General features: G+C 34.4%; 1 protein-coding gene across 5 annotated transcripts in view; it reads right to left on the bottom strand.

The window, feature by feature from the left end:
- Positions 1-16,159, bottom strand: part of ROBO1 (roundabout guidance receptor 1) — a 685,371-nt gene that overhangs the window by 586,334 nt on the left and 82,878 nt on the right. For all 5 annotated transcript variants that reach the window (XM_071755931.1, XM_071755956.1, XM_071755941.1 and 2 more), the window contains exon 2: positions 13,790-13,930. In XM_071755931.1, the coding sequence (XP_071612032.1) occupies positions 13,790-13,877 (88 nt within the window). In that variant the 5' untranslated portion in view covers positions 13,878-13,930. The remainder of the gene's footprint in view (positions 1-13,789; positions 13,931-16,159) is intronic.

A 16,159-nucleotide genomic window follows, 5' to 3' on the forward strand; every position in this document is an offset into this window, starting at 1 on the left:
ACCAGAAGTTCTTCACAATATTACCCTGACCATAGACCAGAAGCACTATACACTCAAATACAGGGGGATATTCTAGAAAAAGAAATAGTTCCATAAGCAGTAAATCTAGCATAGCACAGCTCTCTCTTCTGTTCCATTCTCCTGCCATCATAATCTCAGATCTTTATGAAGCAACCTCTAAAATCCTTTCAGGACTGGCTTCATTTCTCATTCATTCCCTCTATACCCTTCTGCATTTCTTATCCTTTTTTCTTTCCTTCTCTGCCCTTCATGCCCCTTGACGAAGGGGCCCATGCCCAAACCCCAACATGTAGTGTTTTCATTCTGAGCTTTGCCATATGATATTGGGCAACAGGTGTCCAGGGGTACTAATCCAAGTCTTTCCCTACATAGCACAATTCTCATAGGAATTTAAAATCTTTCTGAATTCTCTTCTTCTGTTACATCTCAAAAAAATTGGGCAGTACAGTGCAAGACTAGTGAAGGGAGGAGGATTAAAAAAATGAGATGAGTGGCTAACTTTATTAATATGCAGACTTACAGTGCTATAAGATAAGCTAAACCATGTTACAAAGAAGACTATTTTTTGTGCAAGAAGTTTTAGTATACACACAGAATATTACACTACATAGCATGTCTGCAACTGGCGTTTTGACAGTATGGACATAGAGCTGATAGCATAAAATGCTCTCATGTTATACTAAGCAGGTTAATAATATTATGTAATGCTGTGAGTGTGGATATACTCAACTGTCACAGAAACTTTTAATTAATTTATCGTAACTTAAATATTGGTGATGAATTCTTGATAGCCTAAACCTTTAATTTTGTGACTCTTGTGTTCTTTTATTACAATGCCTCATGTAGCATTTCATTAGCTAACCTTTCTGCCCTTCATCATGAGGAACCTTATAGCCTCAAAAGTAAAGTATTTGGTCAAGGGCTGCTTCATAACTCCTGAACAGCATCTAGGAGGTCCCCAGAATTATTGCAATATGGACAGTAATACAGCAGCTCCTTCTTTCAAGGAGTTTCCCTCTACTGTACCTTGTAATTGTAAGGAGACAGGGCGTGAGATCTCTTCATAGGATCAAAAAGAGAAAATCGTAAGATAGTAAAGGATGAGACAAATTCCCCCCATTTGTTTCCAGGCTCTGAGGACTGCTGTGACTACATGAAGAGTCAGTCTGCACTAAGCCTTGTCTGATACCTTTCCTCTTCTTCCTGTCATTATTTCACTCAGTTTTTTTCCCCTACTAGGTCAAATTACACAGTAGAATCTCTTTATTTTCCTGATTCCTTAGCACAAATATTCTTTGCCTCTTTTCCCACATTGTTTTCACTAGACTGGCTATTCTGTTCAACAGTTCCCTCTTGGAAATTTATTTGGCATCAGCCTCAGATAAGAAAAGATTGGGTAATTTCCCTGGATCTAAAGGCCAACATTTATCCAGGGGCAATGATCACAGGGAAAGCCTTGCTCATCCTTTCCAATCAAAGAACACTGGAAAACATTTTTTGCCTATTAAATCAATATGTCAAACACATCAGCCACTGAATATGAGCATATATATGGCTAATACAAGCGTATTTCTTGGGCTTATACAACTGGAGCAGATTTCAGTTTTCAAAGAGCTAACAAAAAAACATGCCAGTGAAGTCCCAACAGCCAATTTCAAGAACGTGCTTCAAAATATTAAACAGGTACTATTAAGGGCAAAATAGAGTCCTTTTATCTGACCTCTTTTTGGAAAAATTCAACCCTGAACCATTTCTTTTACATTAAACAAACACAGGAATTTGGTTCACTCAAAAACATGGAAAGTTGCAATCCAAAGGATTAAACTAGTCAAAAGGTAGTTCCTAATAATGGGAACTATTAATCATATAGTCACATTCATTGTTCTATTGCCACTGAAGACTGGAATAGAACTTCCACATGATGGAGAACTTTGCTGTATGGTTGGCACTGAACAGGAAAAAAAAATTGCAGAAGTATCAAAATTTCATGCTACTCCTGCATATTTTACTTGCTTACATAAAAAGGCTAAAAATAATAATAATATTTCTGTAGACAAAAGACAAAGGAAATATACAGTAATATCTATAAGGTAGGAATTAAGAATACTGCAGTGAAAAGCCTGCAAACCAGTCCTTTATAGCTGTGGAGTGAAACATGATGTACCTCTACAAGAGTGAACGACGACATATATTAAAGATTAAAATAGGAAGCAAGATGAAGGCTTTTAATGAAGACTCCTCAGATTACTTAACTCTTCATTTTGGCAGAAGTCAATAAATGATGAAGTTTCAATAGTGACTGTGTGTCCTGTGGCCCTGTAGTGGAATTTGTTACTTTAGCATTATAGCATTAGAATACTGCCTCTGCTTTGTTATTTACACGAATGCTAGTGTTATCAACTATGAGAATAAGTATTTTATTAAACTGGCCCAGAATTGAGCAGTTTTACCATACATCTTCCTTCAGGTTCCTTAGGTGCTTTTATTGACTTCAAGCTTGTTATTACTGTAGCCCTGTAGCCACATAAAACATACATTCTTTTAGTCTTTTATTTTTTTTTTTTTTCGGGGGGATAAGGCTTAGTTGGTTTATTTCAAATGTCAACATTCTGTCACTCTTTCTGAATTAGAAAACTGGACTGTTCTGAAATGCTGACCAAGGGATTTAACTTATTTCTTACAAGGTGACTATAACAGAGATTGATTGGAATTTCTGCAGTAATAGAAAGGTTAAATATTTTGAACTAGAGCTCAAAGCCAGACTTGACACTGACTGAATACCTTCATAAGCTACAAATGACCTCAGACCATCCTTTTTCTCACTGTTCTTTACTCCTTTGAATACTATATGATTCAGACTTTCCTACTGAAACACACACAGTCTTTTTTTATAATTTAAAAAAAAAAAAATCCTGAACAGTCTTTCGGAAACTACAGGTGACAGAAACTTTAATAAATTAATATTCCTGAAAAAACAGGAATTAGAAACTAATTTCATTTAAAAGCTGTATTATAATATTTAAAATATCTACGATAGGATAAAATATCATGAAGTCTCACAAGCAAAGCAGCACCATGAAATAAAGACAGCACACTGCAATGCAAAGTCAAGGTCCCATGCTAGTTTTAAATAAGATAGATCAGGTCCCAGAAGTAATCTAGCTGTGACAGCAGGGAGCTCGATTCAAGGAAGCTGTGTAAATGCTGGAAAGAGCTGAATTTAGGTTAACATTTTGACCTCTCTATGTAGCAACCACCTCCAAGGACAGAGTAGTTTTGAAATAGACACGTTTTAAAGAAATGGAAAATAAATAAATAAATAAATAACGTAATCATTGTCCTTTTCCTTAACTTTCATGCATTTTTGTTCAAATTCAGAATGGTCTGTACGTTTTAAAAATGTAGGACAGAGTGCTATCAAATTCATGCAGCAGCCATGATCTGTCTACCAGATTGCCATGATTAATTTATAAGACCAATCCAAATTACCTTGTTCAACCCAAATACTGAAGCAAAGTAAATGTATAAGAAGTCTTCTCTCCAGCAACAGATCCAACTTAAAAACAGAAGCCCCCCACAAGTGCTGTACCAGATGCAGGCCATCAAAGTGTTTAAATTTAACCAAGGGTTTTTTAGATTGTAAATAAAAAACTGAGAGATAAAATTCAGAGACTTTATCAAACAACTGATAAAAGCAAATGGAATAATAAAATGTGTGAAATAAAACAATGGGAAGGGAAAAATAATGAATCCATGTGTAAATTAGGAAAGACCATATCAAAGAGGCAACTGAACCTACACAACCAACAGATTACTTAACTCTTGTTTAACCATCTGCAAATTCTTTACTGATCTTCCTCTGTAGAAGACATAACTGGGAACATCCACAGGCTCTATCCTCTCTGCTAACTCAAATTCTGTATTAGCACAGTGCCCAGTCCTGATTTAATAGCCAGATAAAATCCATCTTATCAGCTACCATCTATAATCAAACATTTACTTAGGACATATGGTAAAAGGAGATGGTGGCAACTAATAAATAGAGGTGGTCATGGGCAGCACATCTTTCAAAATTCTGATTCTTGCTTATGTGTTGCATGCCAAAACAGCAAAGAAGTTTAAGTGTGTGCCAAATTTCAAGCCTTAAGCTATCCTAGACACTTTAGAGTAATATACAATTAAAGAAAGATATGCTAAGACATCAAGTAAGTTTTTAAAAATGAAAGTTAACATATTCTGTGCTAGCTTGGCATCATGTTTTTAGATGTGTTTTAGTGAATATGGCAAAAGCATGTTTTCTGAAATGGTACTGTATGTGAAAAAGACCTTTAATTTCACACTTCTTAATTTCACAGTTTTGAGTGCTAGATAGACTTAAAGTGAACTGGAAATTGTTTAATATTACTGTGAGCAGCAAGTACTTTAAGTGAATAAAATCCCAAAAGGCATAAGTGATCCATTTTGCAAAGAAAGGAGAGAGAAAGGAAGAAAACAAAGCATCCTGATTTTTGCATACTATTAATTGCCTTTTTATTTTCATATATTAAAAGTATGACCTTGGAGGATACCTCAGCTGCATGTCAAAAGGAGGTAGGCTTAAAATCTCAGACACTTGAGATCTGATTTTAAAAAAAAAAAGTTCTAAATAGTATCATTAAATTTCACCCTTAGGGTAATGTTGGGTAATTAAAAAAAAAAAAACAAAAACAAAAACAAACAAACAAAAAAGCTGTGCTCAAAATATAAAATAATAAAAATATAAAGGAATGTCTAAACATGTAAACTTAACAGTAAATGGCTAACCAGATGTGCTTCACAGCACTTTCAAGGGTTCTCTTATCTTCCTGGTAGCCTGTAACAATGCCTTGAGCAAAAATCATTTGTAACACCTAGGTGGTTTTTGCTTTCAAACACCAGAGGAAGGGAAGATTATTGACACAGTAGTATCATATGTAGAATATTTGATACGTTATTTTTTAAAATTAGTGAGAGAAGGAAGAGGCAGACAAAAAAAAAAAAATTGTAGCAAAAAATAAAATTTGTAGCAAAATATTTAGGCTGTATTAATACAGATAAAAACTCACTGAAACTCACAGTACCTACAGCCCTATCTTGTTTCATTATAAAATATAAAATATCAACTTCGAATATGGGCCATATATAATCTTCCGTCTGGATCAAATTAATAGATGGTGATTTCTAGACAGAAAAGTATGTTTCTAAGCATTTAGAAAATGCCATAAAAAAGTAAGAATAAAGAAGAAATCAACTAATCAGTAATACATTGCTTTACTGGTAATATCATGGATATAGTACAAATAGAATAATGTTACTGCCAATTCAACTCAACAGTTCAGGTTGACTGAAAAGTTTAAAGACCTTTTTGCTTTTGCTAGTTCTGAGTTGATTTAAAATTCACTTTAAATAAAACAGTAATTTCCTGGTTAGTTTGGGCAAAACTAAAGTCCAAGTCTCTGACAAAAGGATATTCTTTCTGCATGTACAAGTACAGGTGAATATAATTCATCCATTGTCAAGGCAGAAATTGTACACATATGCCTGACACTTATTAAAATATTTAATAAAGCATCTCTAGGCACTGTTTCACAGCACTGAAAATAAATTAGCACATGCATTTATGCCTACAGTAACCCCCTGAGAAGTCATGAGTGTGAAAACACCCCTGTAAATTGTTACATTCTTTCACTGATATGACTGAAATTAGTTTTAAAATTGATGTCTAAGACATTAAATTACTTTGAATCTCTAAGAGATTCATCATCTAAATAAATATGAGATTCAGTAGAGACTCTGTCATTTTGTGCTCTGATTTTGTAAACAAAAATTGTTCTCAGAATAATTGATTAAATATGTAAAGAGACACTGATTCTTGTTAATTTTCGTATAGGTAGAACAACTTCTTGTGAAAGACTGATCTACAAATATATTCTCCATTAGCCACAATCTTTGGAATAATTAAAACAAATGCATTCTTAGATTATTGTTTGCAAATATTTGTATTACTATCAAATTCAGAGTATCACAGCACTATGTAAACCAGGAAAGCTTTTCAACATATGTTTATAATGCCTATGATAGATATTTTAGATCTGATTACGCCATTCTCATAATTAGCAGATTTTTGTCTCTAAGAGCCTTAGAGATTCAAGTTAGACTATTTGTGAAGGAAAAAATCACGATTTACCTAAAATTTTACCAACAAAAGCTTCAGAACCTGGTCTACACATTTAAAAAATCATTAGCTGTGGCCAATCAAGCTCATAGCACAAAAATGGATTCTCTCTTCTTTCTATACACTCAAAATCTTGCCTATGAACATGACAGTCATTGCTGGGTTTTGTTTTGTTGGTTTTTGTTTTGTTGTGTTGGTTTTTTTTTATTATTTATTTATTCTTGGGGTTTTTTAATTTATCTTAGAGGGCAGCCCCTCCAAAACCCGAATTTTGAGATCAGATTTGGCAAAAGCTCTGTCAAATCAAGTAAAGTACTTTTATGTTTTGAGGAAAACCAGACAAAGGCTTCTGGAAGGAAAAATGCCTTTGGGATGATGTCTTTCAACACAGAAGAAAAGGAAGGGGAAATACACACACAGAAATGGCTTATAAAGGCATCTACCTGCAGGCACAATAACAGCAGCCGTAGCATCTAACCTCTATCAGTCATAATCTAGAACAGTGCCACTTTGTATTAACCAACCAAGAGAGGAACTAATAATATTCCTTATAGTGGTCTATGGAAGTCGCTCCGTTTGCTCCAGTGCATTTTGATGACTTAATTAGGAGGATGGTGAAGCACATGTGGTTTTCCAGCCAGGTTCATCACAAAGGCCACATCATCAAAGAAGAGTAGTGTCTTCTACTGCTAGATTAAAAATAGGGATTTCTTCATTAAGTGTTTTGCAGCTGACTGTGCCTCTTGTTTTGTCTCCATCTATTCTGACAATTAAATAAAGCGTCATGCTTTATTTATTTCTTTTTAAAGGCTAATAAAGAAGCCATGAATTGAAGTACAGCTGGCAATCCTTTTATTTATTAAGACCTCAGTATACACAGTGACAATCTCTGGAAGGTTAGGCACGTGCTGGGATTTTTTTTTTTTTCCCTTTTAATATATGTCCTTTTTCCAGGCGTAACAGTGCTACTATTAAGAATTACAAACCTTTGTCATCCTCCCAAGTGGGGACAGGATTTGAAAGGAAAAGTAAAACCAAAAAAACAAAACAAAACAGAAAAAAAAAAAACCACCCACAAAAGAACAAGCCAAAACAAATATAGGAAACCTAAGATCACACAATAAAGCCAACAAATATGAAACAAGCTGAGCACTTTGAAAATGTGTTGATGTCAATCATAGTAAAAAAGACAGGTAAATGACAAAACTGTAAAAATAAGCTGCTGTATACCTGATACAGTCAGGACAAATCTCGTCACAATATTCCAAATTAAGAAAAAACAGCTATATATTTTTACTTCTATCAGCAGGGATGGATGACTACACAATTTATATGATCATTATGTAGGCAAATTAACTGAGTACCATAAAGAAGATTTACTACACAGTTTCTATTTTCTGATAAGAAATTATCTCTTGTGTTAAGTAATCTGGTTTGTACAGTCATAATGGAAATTATACATGGTAATATTATACCATGGAAACACCACAGTGTTTCCTTGATAACAAATACATTGTATCATAATGCATTGGATCTAGCATTAATTAATGATTATAGAAGGATATAGAAACTAATAAATTAGTAACCTACAGGAGATTACATTATGGCCTACACACATTGAAGGGGTAGGAGAGAAGGAAGAGGCAGACACAAAAATGGTCTTTACAAGAACACAGATGCCAGTCTTTCCCTTTTCTAATTTTTATTTTATTTTGTCTGGCTCAACAGAACCCCTTCCTTGTAACAGCTACCAAAATGGGAGTGGTGTTTGGTTCGGGTTTAGGTTTGTTCAGCTTTTTTTTGATCTAAATTGAAGAAGGTCTTCCGTCTGCTACAGGTTAATTGGATGGGGATGACAGAAGCACATCTTTCCACATGTTCCTTGACCCTGGAAAGGCCTAAACTGCCTATCTACTCTCTCTGAATTTGACCTTGAATACCACAAGCTACAAACTTGATGGCACTTATAGTTGGAAACAATACTTTAAATTATCATGCCTTGCTACAAATCACTTAGAGATACATTTCACAGTTATGTTAAATTAGGATCACAAAAACATGATTTATGGCCAAGAGTGACATTTCATATAGTCTGTGAAAACAAAATTACCCCATACCATGCAACAAAACCTGGTATTTCTTGCCACTACAGTTTGTCAACAAAACAGTTCCTCCGAGATGATGTTTTATGTGGTAGAAGTCATATGATGTAAAGTTAAGAACAAGATGAGAGATGAATCTGTGGTCCTGGTTGGTAACTTGTATTTGAGCTGGCAGTGTACTCTTGACCCCAGAAAAGATATCAGTTTAATGGCATGTTTTAGTGAGAGCAGAATTAGAAGGTCAAGGGGTAAACAGTTCTCTCCAGTTGTCACTTATGAGCCTGCACATCGAAGTATGCATCTAATTTTGGGCCACTCATGATAAGACAGGAACAGAAAAATAGGAGAGCGCCTAGAGAAGAGTCTTACGAGATGGTCAGGGGGTTGGATCATATGAGAGATATTGGGAGAGGCTAAACAAGATGGCTTGGTTTAGCATATAGAAATCTCAAGCAGTGGTCTAATTACCGTCTTCAACTTAAATCAAACTTTGCAGAAGTGAGAGCCAGGCTCTCCTCAGAAGCACACACTGAAAGGACAAGATGTGAGGGTCACGAATTCCAACAGAAAAAGTTCCATCTGTCTCTTAATGGAAATAGAAATTCACCTTGATAGTGGTCCAAAGAGGATATGAAATTTTCATCCGTAGAAATGCTCAGAACATAGCAGGGCATAGCTCTGTGCAAACTCATTTATCTCTGAAGATAACACTGTTTTAAGCAAAAATATCACACTAAATTAATTGCATGTGCCTTTGACTTATTTTTTTCCATGATTCTATGAGTGTTCCTACATCAGAGATACACACTTCTAGTTTTATGTTTGTCTTTAATCAAAAACAGCTGTAAGTATCTTCAATTGGGCGAAGTGGAATTTGCATAGAATTTGGTGACCTATATTAAAAAAATTTGACCCTGTTAAATCATGTCTTTCTGTATTTAGAGTTAACATTCCTTTGGGACCTAAAGCTCTGCTCCTGAACTTTACCTAAGTTTTGAGTGGTTTAGCTTCTACCATTTGCCTTATTTCCTCTGTGGCCTACAAACTAGGCTTTCCTGTTCAGGTGGCTCTGAAATATCTACTGGCTTTTCACAAAACAGTTATGAACACAATTCTACTTTAAAATACTAAAAAATTATAAAAACCAAACCCTCAATCTTTTTAAAGTATGACATCAGCTGTTGGATCACTTGCTTAGAAAGGATGGAAACTATAATCAGGTACCCCCAAAGTGAAGGAATTTTAATCCATATCCCCTACTCTTTGAGAAGTATCAGTGCAACTTAATTTCCTTAGCTCAATGAGTCTCCATTCTTTTTTTACAATTTCACAATGGGGGCTTACACAGAATTTGAGTATCCAATTCTCTTTCCCTCTGAATCTGTGCCAAAAGATTGTTAACAGTTAAACTATGGGTTTGGTTTGGCTGAACATTTCCTTTTAAAACATTATTCTCAGAAAAAACCTGCACAACCATAAAACTGGCTAAGTTGTTCAACTGAACTATTCAGTGGCTTATTCAGATCATTGAGAGATGTATTTTTGATATTTGATTGAAAATTCATTCACTTAATGAGTGAATACACTTAAAAAGTACAGAAGAACAAATGAGTACACATTACCTTATTGAAGACACTGATCTTGTGAAGAAGCAAATGAAATTTTTCAGTGCTAGGAACTGCACTGAAATTTTTTTCAAACTACCCTCATAAGTTGCAGGGAAAACTGAGTATATAGAATTTCTTTTAAAATGTATCAGTCACATGTACAAACACGAAGTACCATATTCAGACAACAAATTCAGTTTTGATGAGCAAGAGACAGGAGAAAATCTTGTTTCTACATATCTTGTTTTCAACTGTACATGTACAGTTTGAGTACTGAGAAGTTAACAGTGACCAAAAAAAAAAAAAAAAAAAAAAAAATCATACCAAACAATTTAGTTCCTTGCTAAATTATGACTGACAAAAGCTCTGTTGTAAGAGCTTTCACAATCCAGTAAGGAATGCTTACACCTTAGAGGCAGAAGTAGTGAAAACAGGCAATCTGAATTTCTGAAAACTTACTTAAAATACCCATCTCCTGTTGAAAGCACAAGCAAGCCAGGATAGGAAATATATTTCCTGTAGTGTTCCATTAGTAAGCCATGAAGTATTAAGGAAAATTAAAATTAGTCTTCTTGTCTAGTCCATAAGATGACAAATCTTGGGCTGGTTCTCTTCAGGATTTCAGTAAGCTTCTCTCATGATCAGAGAGGGTTGTTTTGTGGCTGATTTTCTTAAAACTTACACTAGCAAAACATATTTCTAAAATTTGCTTTTACCACGCATATTTTATATAACTTATGCTTTGTTATATATCCTAATCTCCTAAAGGAAACCTATTTCCTGAAGAAAAAAAAATGCACTTCACAATTTTAAAGATCAAAAAAGTATGAGAAAAGCTATCTTTTTTACTTGGAAATACATCAGGATTTCTAGTGCAACATCAGTCTTTCTTGAAGTACTGAGAGACAGTACTTATAGGTCTCTGTGGTCCGCCAAAGTTTTCTATCAAAACATAAAAAAAAAAATTAGGTTCAAAAAAGGTTTTCTCCTCATCCTCCTGTCACCAAGATCTACAGAGAATTCTATTACAAAACTGCATTAGTAATCTAAAGGGAAATTTCAAAAATTGTCATTCCATGGTTTTACAAGGCTTTTGTTGTGCAAATAGTTCTGGAAAACCCAAGGATTGACTGGATTCCACATACATGGTATCTGTTCCAGTTCCTATAGAGGGCACTTCCACAACGCTCCCTACAAAGGATGTGATCCCAAGCCCAACCAAATCCACAAGGAATACTCCTGCTGTCTTCATGAACAAACCATGTCTGAAAGATCGAACTCACTTCTGTTGATGTAATAAAAAAAAAGATAAATTCTCAGTTTAAATTATTAAAATCTTTTGCTTCTTGTGGTTTTTATAATACTGTTTCTTTGAAAATTTAGCAACTCAACTTTAAAAGACTTTAACAGCTTAACTGAACAGAGTTCAATATATGCATCTAAACACAATATAGCATTAGCTAATGCCATGTTTTCTTAGATCAGTGCACTCTAAAATGAGCTATTAAGTTTTCCAGCTTTTAAATATGCAGAACAACTAGAAAGTAAAATCACATCTTTTGCAGATAATGTTCAACCCCTGATTAAATAAAGATGTGCCAAAGCAGAGATACTTCCTGCCTCAAGAGACAGTCATAGTGGAATTGTGAGTGTATTTTATATGTGATTTAGAGGTAAGATGTAACGACATGAGATGAAAGGCTCAGCCATGATTTTAATAAAGGCGGGAGACAGTACTTCCCTGTGGACCCTGTATGCAAAAGAGCAAGACTCAACAAGAATATATGAAAAGATTCAGCAAAAATGGCAATGAGTGTGTAAAAGTTATAAAACTACCATTAAAATTAGTAACATTTTAGCAAAGGTGAGAATTCCAGTTCTGAGGATAACACTTCTGATTGTTTGTTATAAGAAATTCAAGGTATGTCATCAATAAGCTGGAACAATTTTCATTTTTTAGATAACACAGACTTGGAGAGCTTGAAACCATAAGTTTTATTTTTTTAAAGGTTTCTAATACTACGATGTAAAAATAATTTAACTGAATCTGATATTTTTGAGAGCATAGTTTTTACTGAAATAAAATAGCACATGTAATTTACTTGTACTACGGTCACAGACATTTTACTTGCTTAGTGCTTTTAGAAGTCCTCAGAAAAAGCTGTTGTTTATTGCTGTATTCATATTTTTTATGGCTACAGAAGAATTCCAAAGAATCATTATTTCTTTCTTTTTCCCCATTAAATGGAATAAGAAGTTTGAGATTTTGCACAGGTCTCTCTCTGTACATTAAAAAAAAATTAAAAGACACACGTCTTTGTAAGGAAAAGACATGAAAAGAGAAAAATGAATGGGATGAACTGCTTAAAGGAAAAAAAAAAAAATCCTGCTTTATTTGATCTTTTGTGATAATCACACTCCTGGCACCCTGCCAGCAAGGCTGAGCTCGCTGATGTCTAGCCAAGTAGAGTAATCATGTGGTTCAAGCCTGAGGTCTGTGAAGAAAATTAAAAAGCAGGGAAAAAATCAAAACACCACCTGTGATTTTATTCTGAAACTAATTTGACAGAAAAAGTAATACAATGCAAACAGCCTTTTTAGTAGAGTCTATGATTAAATTGAAACCAATTCAAGTGGATCGAGGTAGCTATCATGCAAATGCATTTGGATCTGCAGGCATTCCTTCTACAAAGAGGAGCAGATATTTTTGTGACACGTAACTTTTTTTGAAATTACAAGGTCAAACTTTTAATGTTCCTTGATTTTGTAGTCTTTCTGCATCTCCTACATAATGCATTTGAAACCAACAAAACCAGAAGAAAAAAAAAAATCTATTCACTTCCTTAATTTACTTTTCATGAACCACCATTCATTGCAGGTCAACAAATCCTTGAAGGAAAAAAAACACTTTTCCTTTCTCAATATACACATTTAGTAGTGCATATTTGAACTAGCTGCCCACAGATGTAAAGAGAATTGTAGAGCCATGAAGTTCTGCATGCATGCACAACATATTCAATTGAGAAATCCATCCAGTAGCCTTCTATCTTATTTATTATTCACATGAAAGCAGAAAAAAGCAAATCACAAAAAAGCAGCATGTGATGTGACTTTGTTGTGTTTTCCTGCATTTTACCGAAAAGTTGTACTTCATTAGCAGAACTGATCATTGCTTGGGATTTTCCAAAAAAATACTGAAGATGATTTAGAATGATTCAGAAGCCAGTTTTACAGATTTATTCTTAAAAAAAAAAACCCCAACACAACAAAACATATTTTGTTTCCTTATGTTGCTTCAATAAAAATTCACTGTACACTGAAATGATACAGGTTACCTGTTTTACCATCACCTTCTCTTTAAAGCATCTTGCCATTTTCATACATACCCTTACTACTGTTCTCCTTACCAGAAAGACTGACTTGCTGTATAGAAGCACCAGAATGATCCCTGATATAGGAATTTGCTGAAAACACCACAGTTGCTTTTTTTTTGTCCTTCTTCAGGAAAGTTTTCTCTACACTTACTACTCTCTTTGATACTCAAGTATATCTCTACACCTGCAGTGTTTCCTCCACCAACAGTGCTAATAATAGCCAACTTAACATGCTTGCAATTATATTTTCAGGCCACTACTTTTCTTTATTTTCCTTTGCAGTCAGAAACAATAAGTCATTGCAGAGTAGACAATACAGCACTTACTAAATTCTGTGTTTAGAATATGCATACGTGCTCAAATTTCTGGACTGCAAACACACATGCACATTAATACATGGAAAGAAACCTTCAGGTACATACATTCACATTCACACAACATAAAAATGATTCATAAAAACATGAACATGAATGCTTAAATAAAAGTACCTACCTGGAATGAGCTGACCCAGTAACTGATGGCATCTGGAAAGGCTGAATACAGCTACTATGACCAAAAAAGGATGGTGTTTCCATTTCATGATGTGTCCTTCCTTGCATTACACCAGCTCAGCAGTGCTAATGTAAATGTTACCTGCAATACACAATGGAAATAAGAACAGAAATGATAAATTTTAGGTATTCCACGTATTTTTGCCCACTCTAAGAAGGAAGCATGAAGTATGTTGGTTTCAATACAGTTTTAGCTATTAAAATACTGTTAAGCTTTCTAACAATTAAGAAGTTTTAAACCATGACCAGAATATTAACTATCCTTGCAGAGGAGACAGCCACAAAACAAATGTTTTAAAGGGTGACATGAGGAGCCCCATGGTGCAAATGTTCATTTTAAAGTGTTTTTTGATATGTAACTCAATTTATTAACCAAAATGCTCAATACAGCAAGATAATTCAGTGCAGATAATCCATCAAAATAATCCCTCACATTTCAAGGAAATGCTTAAACACTTGCCTAAGTTGAAAACTCTTCAACAATATTCAGCTTTCTATGCAACCAAAGCTTTACACAAGTCTTTTTTTGACATGGTGTTTTGCTGAATGATGATTAGGGATAATTTCATCCAGTAATATTTTCAACAGTTAGGATGGCTTTCTAGTGAGTTTATGTATTGTTAGTGGCAGAAATTTTTCATTCAATTGTCAGGAAAATGGAATTGTATGAGGGAAGAAAATCCTATGAATCAACTAATACCTTCACAACTGTTAAAAAAATAACCTCTGCTCATCCTATTTGTTTCTTATGCTTCAGCTATGTTAGTATTTAGTATAGACTTTAAGAGACCTCCCCAGGCTTCCTTTGCAGCATACTAACCTGTTCAAAATGCCTTTCTTCTATAGGTTTCTGAAAAACGTAGTGGTTTTTAGGTGATCATAGTTTACTAAAAACAGTAAGATGTTTTTTCAGACAGTCTAATTAAATATATACAGTCTGTAAATAAATAGATTTTGTGTTTTGATTTAGGCTTTTTTTTTTGTTTGTTTGCTGTTATGGTTTGTTTTTTTGGTGTATTATTTTGTTTTGGTTTTCCCAATATGTGCGACTGCATTGTCCCATATATTGCATAGTACCTGCACTAGTACTTCTTGAAGACCAAAGAGACACTATTTTAAGAGACACTATTTTAAGTATCTGTCAAGTTACTAGATATGCACTATTTCCTGACACTAAGAATTAGAGACTACCAAACACAACTGTAAACATGAAGCAGGCAGACACAGGAAGCTCTGTTTCAACAATAAATGTTAGACCTTGATACTGTTACATCTACACTCCTCAATTCTCTTTCCTCTTACTCATTGCTCTTGCAATTAAAATTGTACACCTAAGGATGAACACATATGATTACCACTTCTATATCACCTAGATGCCAGTAGATAGAATCGTACCAATGAAAAAACCGATGGTGCCATCAGTCACTTCTTCAGTCTGCTGGGACAGAATTTTCATCTGTAAACCTAATGCATATTTAATGATTGCAGATGGAATAGTTTAATCACTACTGTAAGTATTTGGTGTCATCTGATACTTTATGTTAAAAAATGCATAAAGAACTTAAATATGAATAGATTAAATAACCTATACATGCTGCATTTTACTTTTGCATCTTGTGTTACAGCTAAGCTTCTTCTTACCAATAAGAAATAATTATACTCCACTTCCTACTACTGCTGTTACCTGAATCCTACAAAATATCTTTCTTCATTTTTCTCACTTTATCCGCACTGCACACAAAACAGTCATTTTCTCCATTCCCATTCTTTTAATTTTCCCTATCACTTGTATGACTGCTCTTCTGTTGCAAAGAGCTTGACAGCTCTTAATGACAGAGTTAACTGCAATTAATGAGCAAGGTGTTACACGCTGCTCTAAATGCTATTCATGATAGGACTCCAAGACTGAAATGATGATTTGCAACTTCAGGCCTTGAGAATATCAATCTGTGTACAGTAGTACAGGCTTGCTTTTATATAACTATTTACTATATTGGTTTTAGATTCCCACACTTTTTCCATCTGTATTTTCTGCCTTCAAATACACGATAATACAAATGTTGCTTCTCACTCAGAACTGGTTAGTCAGCCCTTTGAATTTGGTTCACCAAAACAACAAAAAAAATAACACTTTCAGTTAACGATTTACTTTGTTATTATAAGGTCAGGTGCTCTCACAGCCTAAGTCAAATGAAAGAATCATTTCATTAATACATATTGCAAAATCATTCAAGGACTCAGAGATTTAATATGAGCCTAAGTGTTCCCCACCCAGCAGCAGGACACAACCCCTACTGGTCACACATTCTGA

The sequence above is a fragment of the Heliangelus exortis genome, chromosome 1 (assembly GCF_036169615.1).
Source record: "Heliangelus exortis chromosome 1, bHelExo1.hap1, whole genome shotgun sequence".
NCBI lineage: Eukaryota > Metazoa > Chordata > Aves > Apodiformes > Trochilidae > Heliangelus > Heliangelus exortis.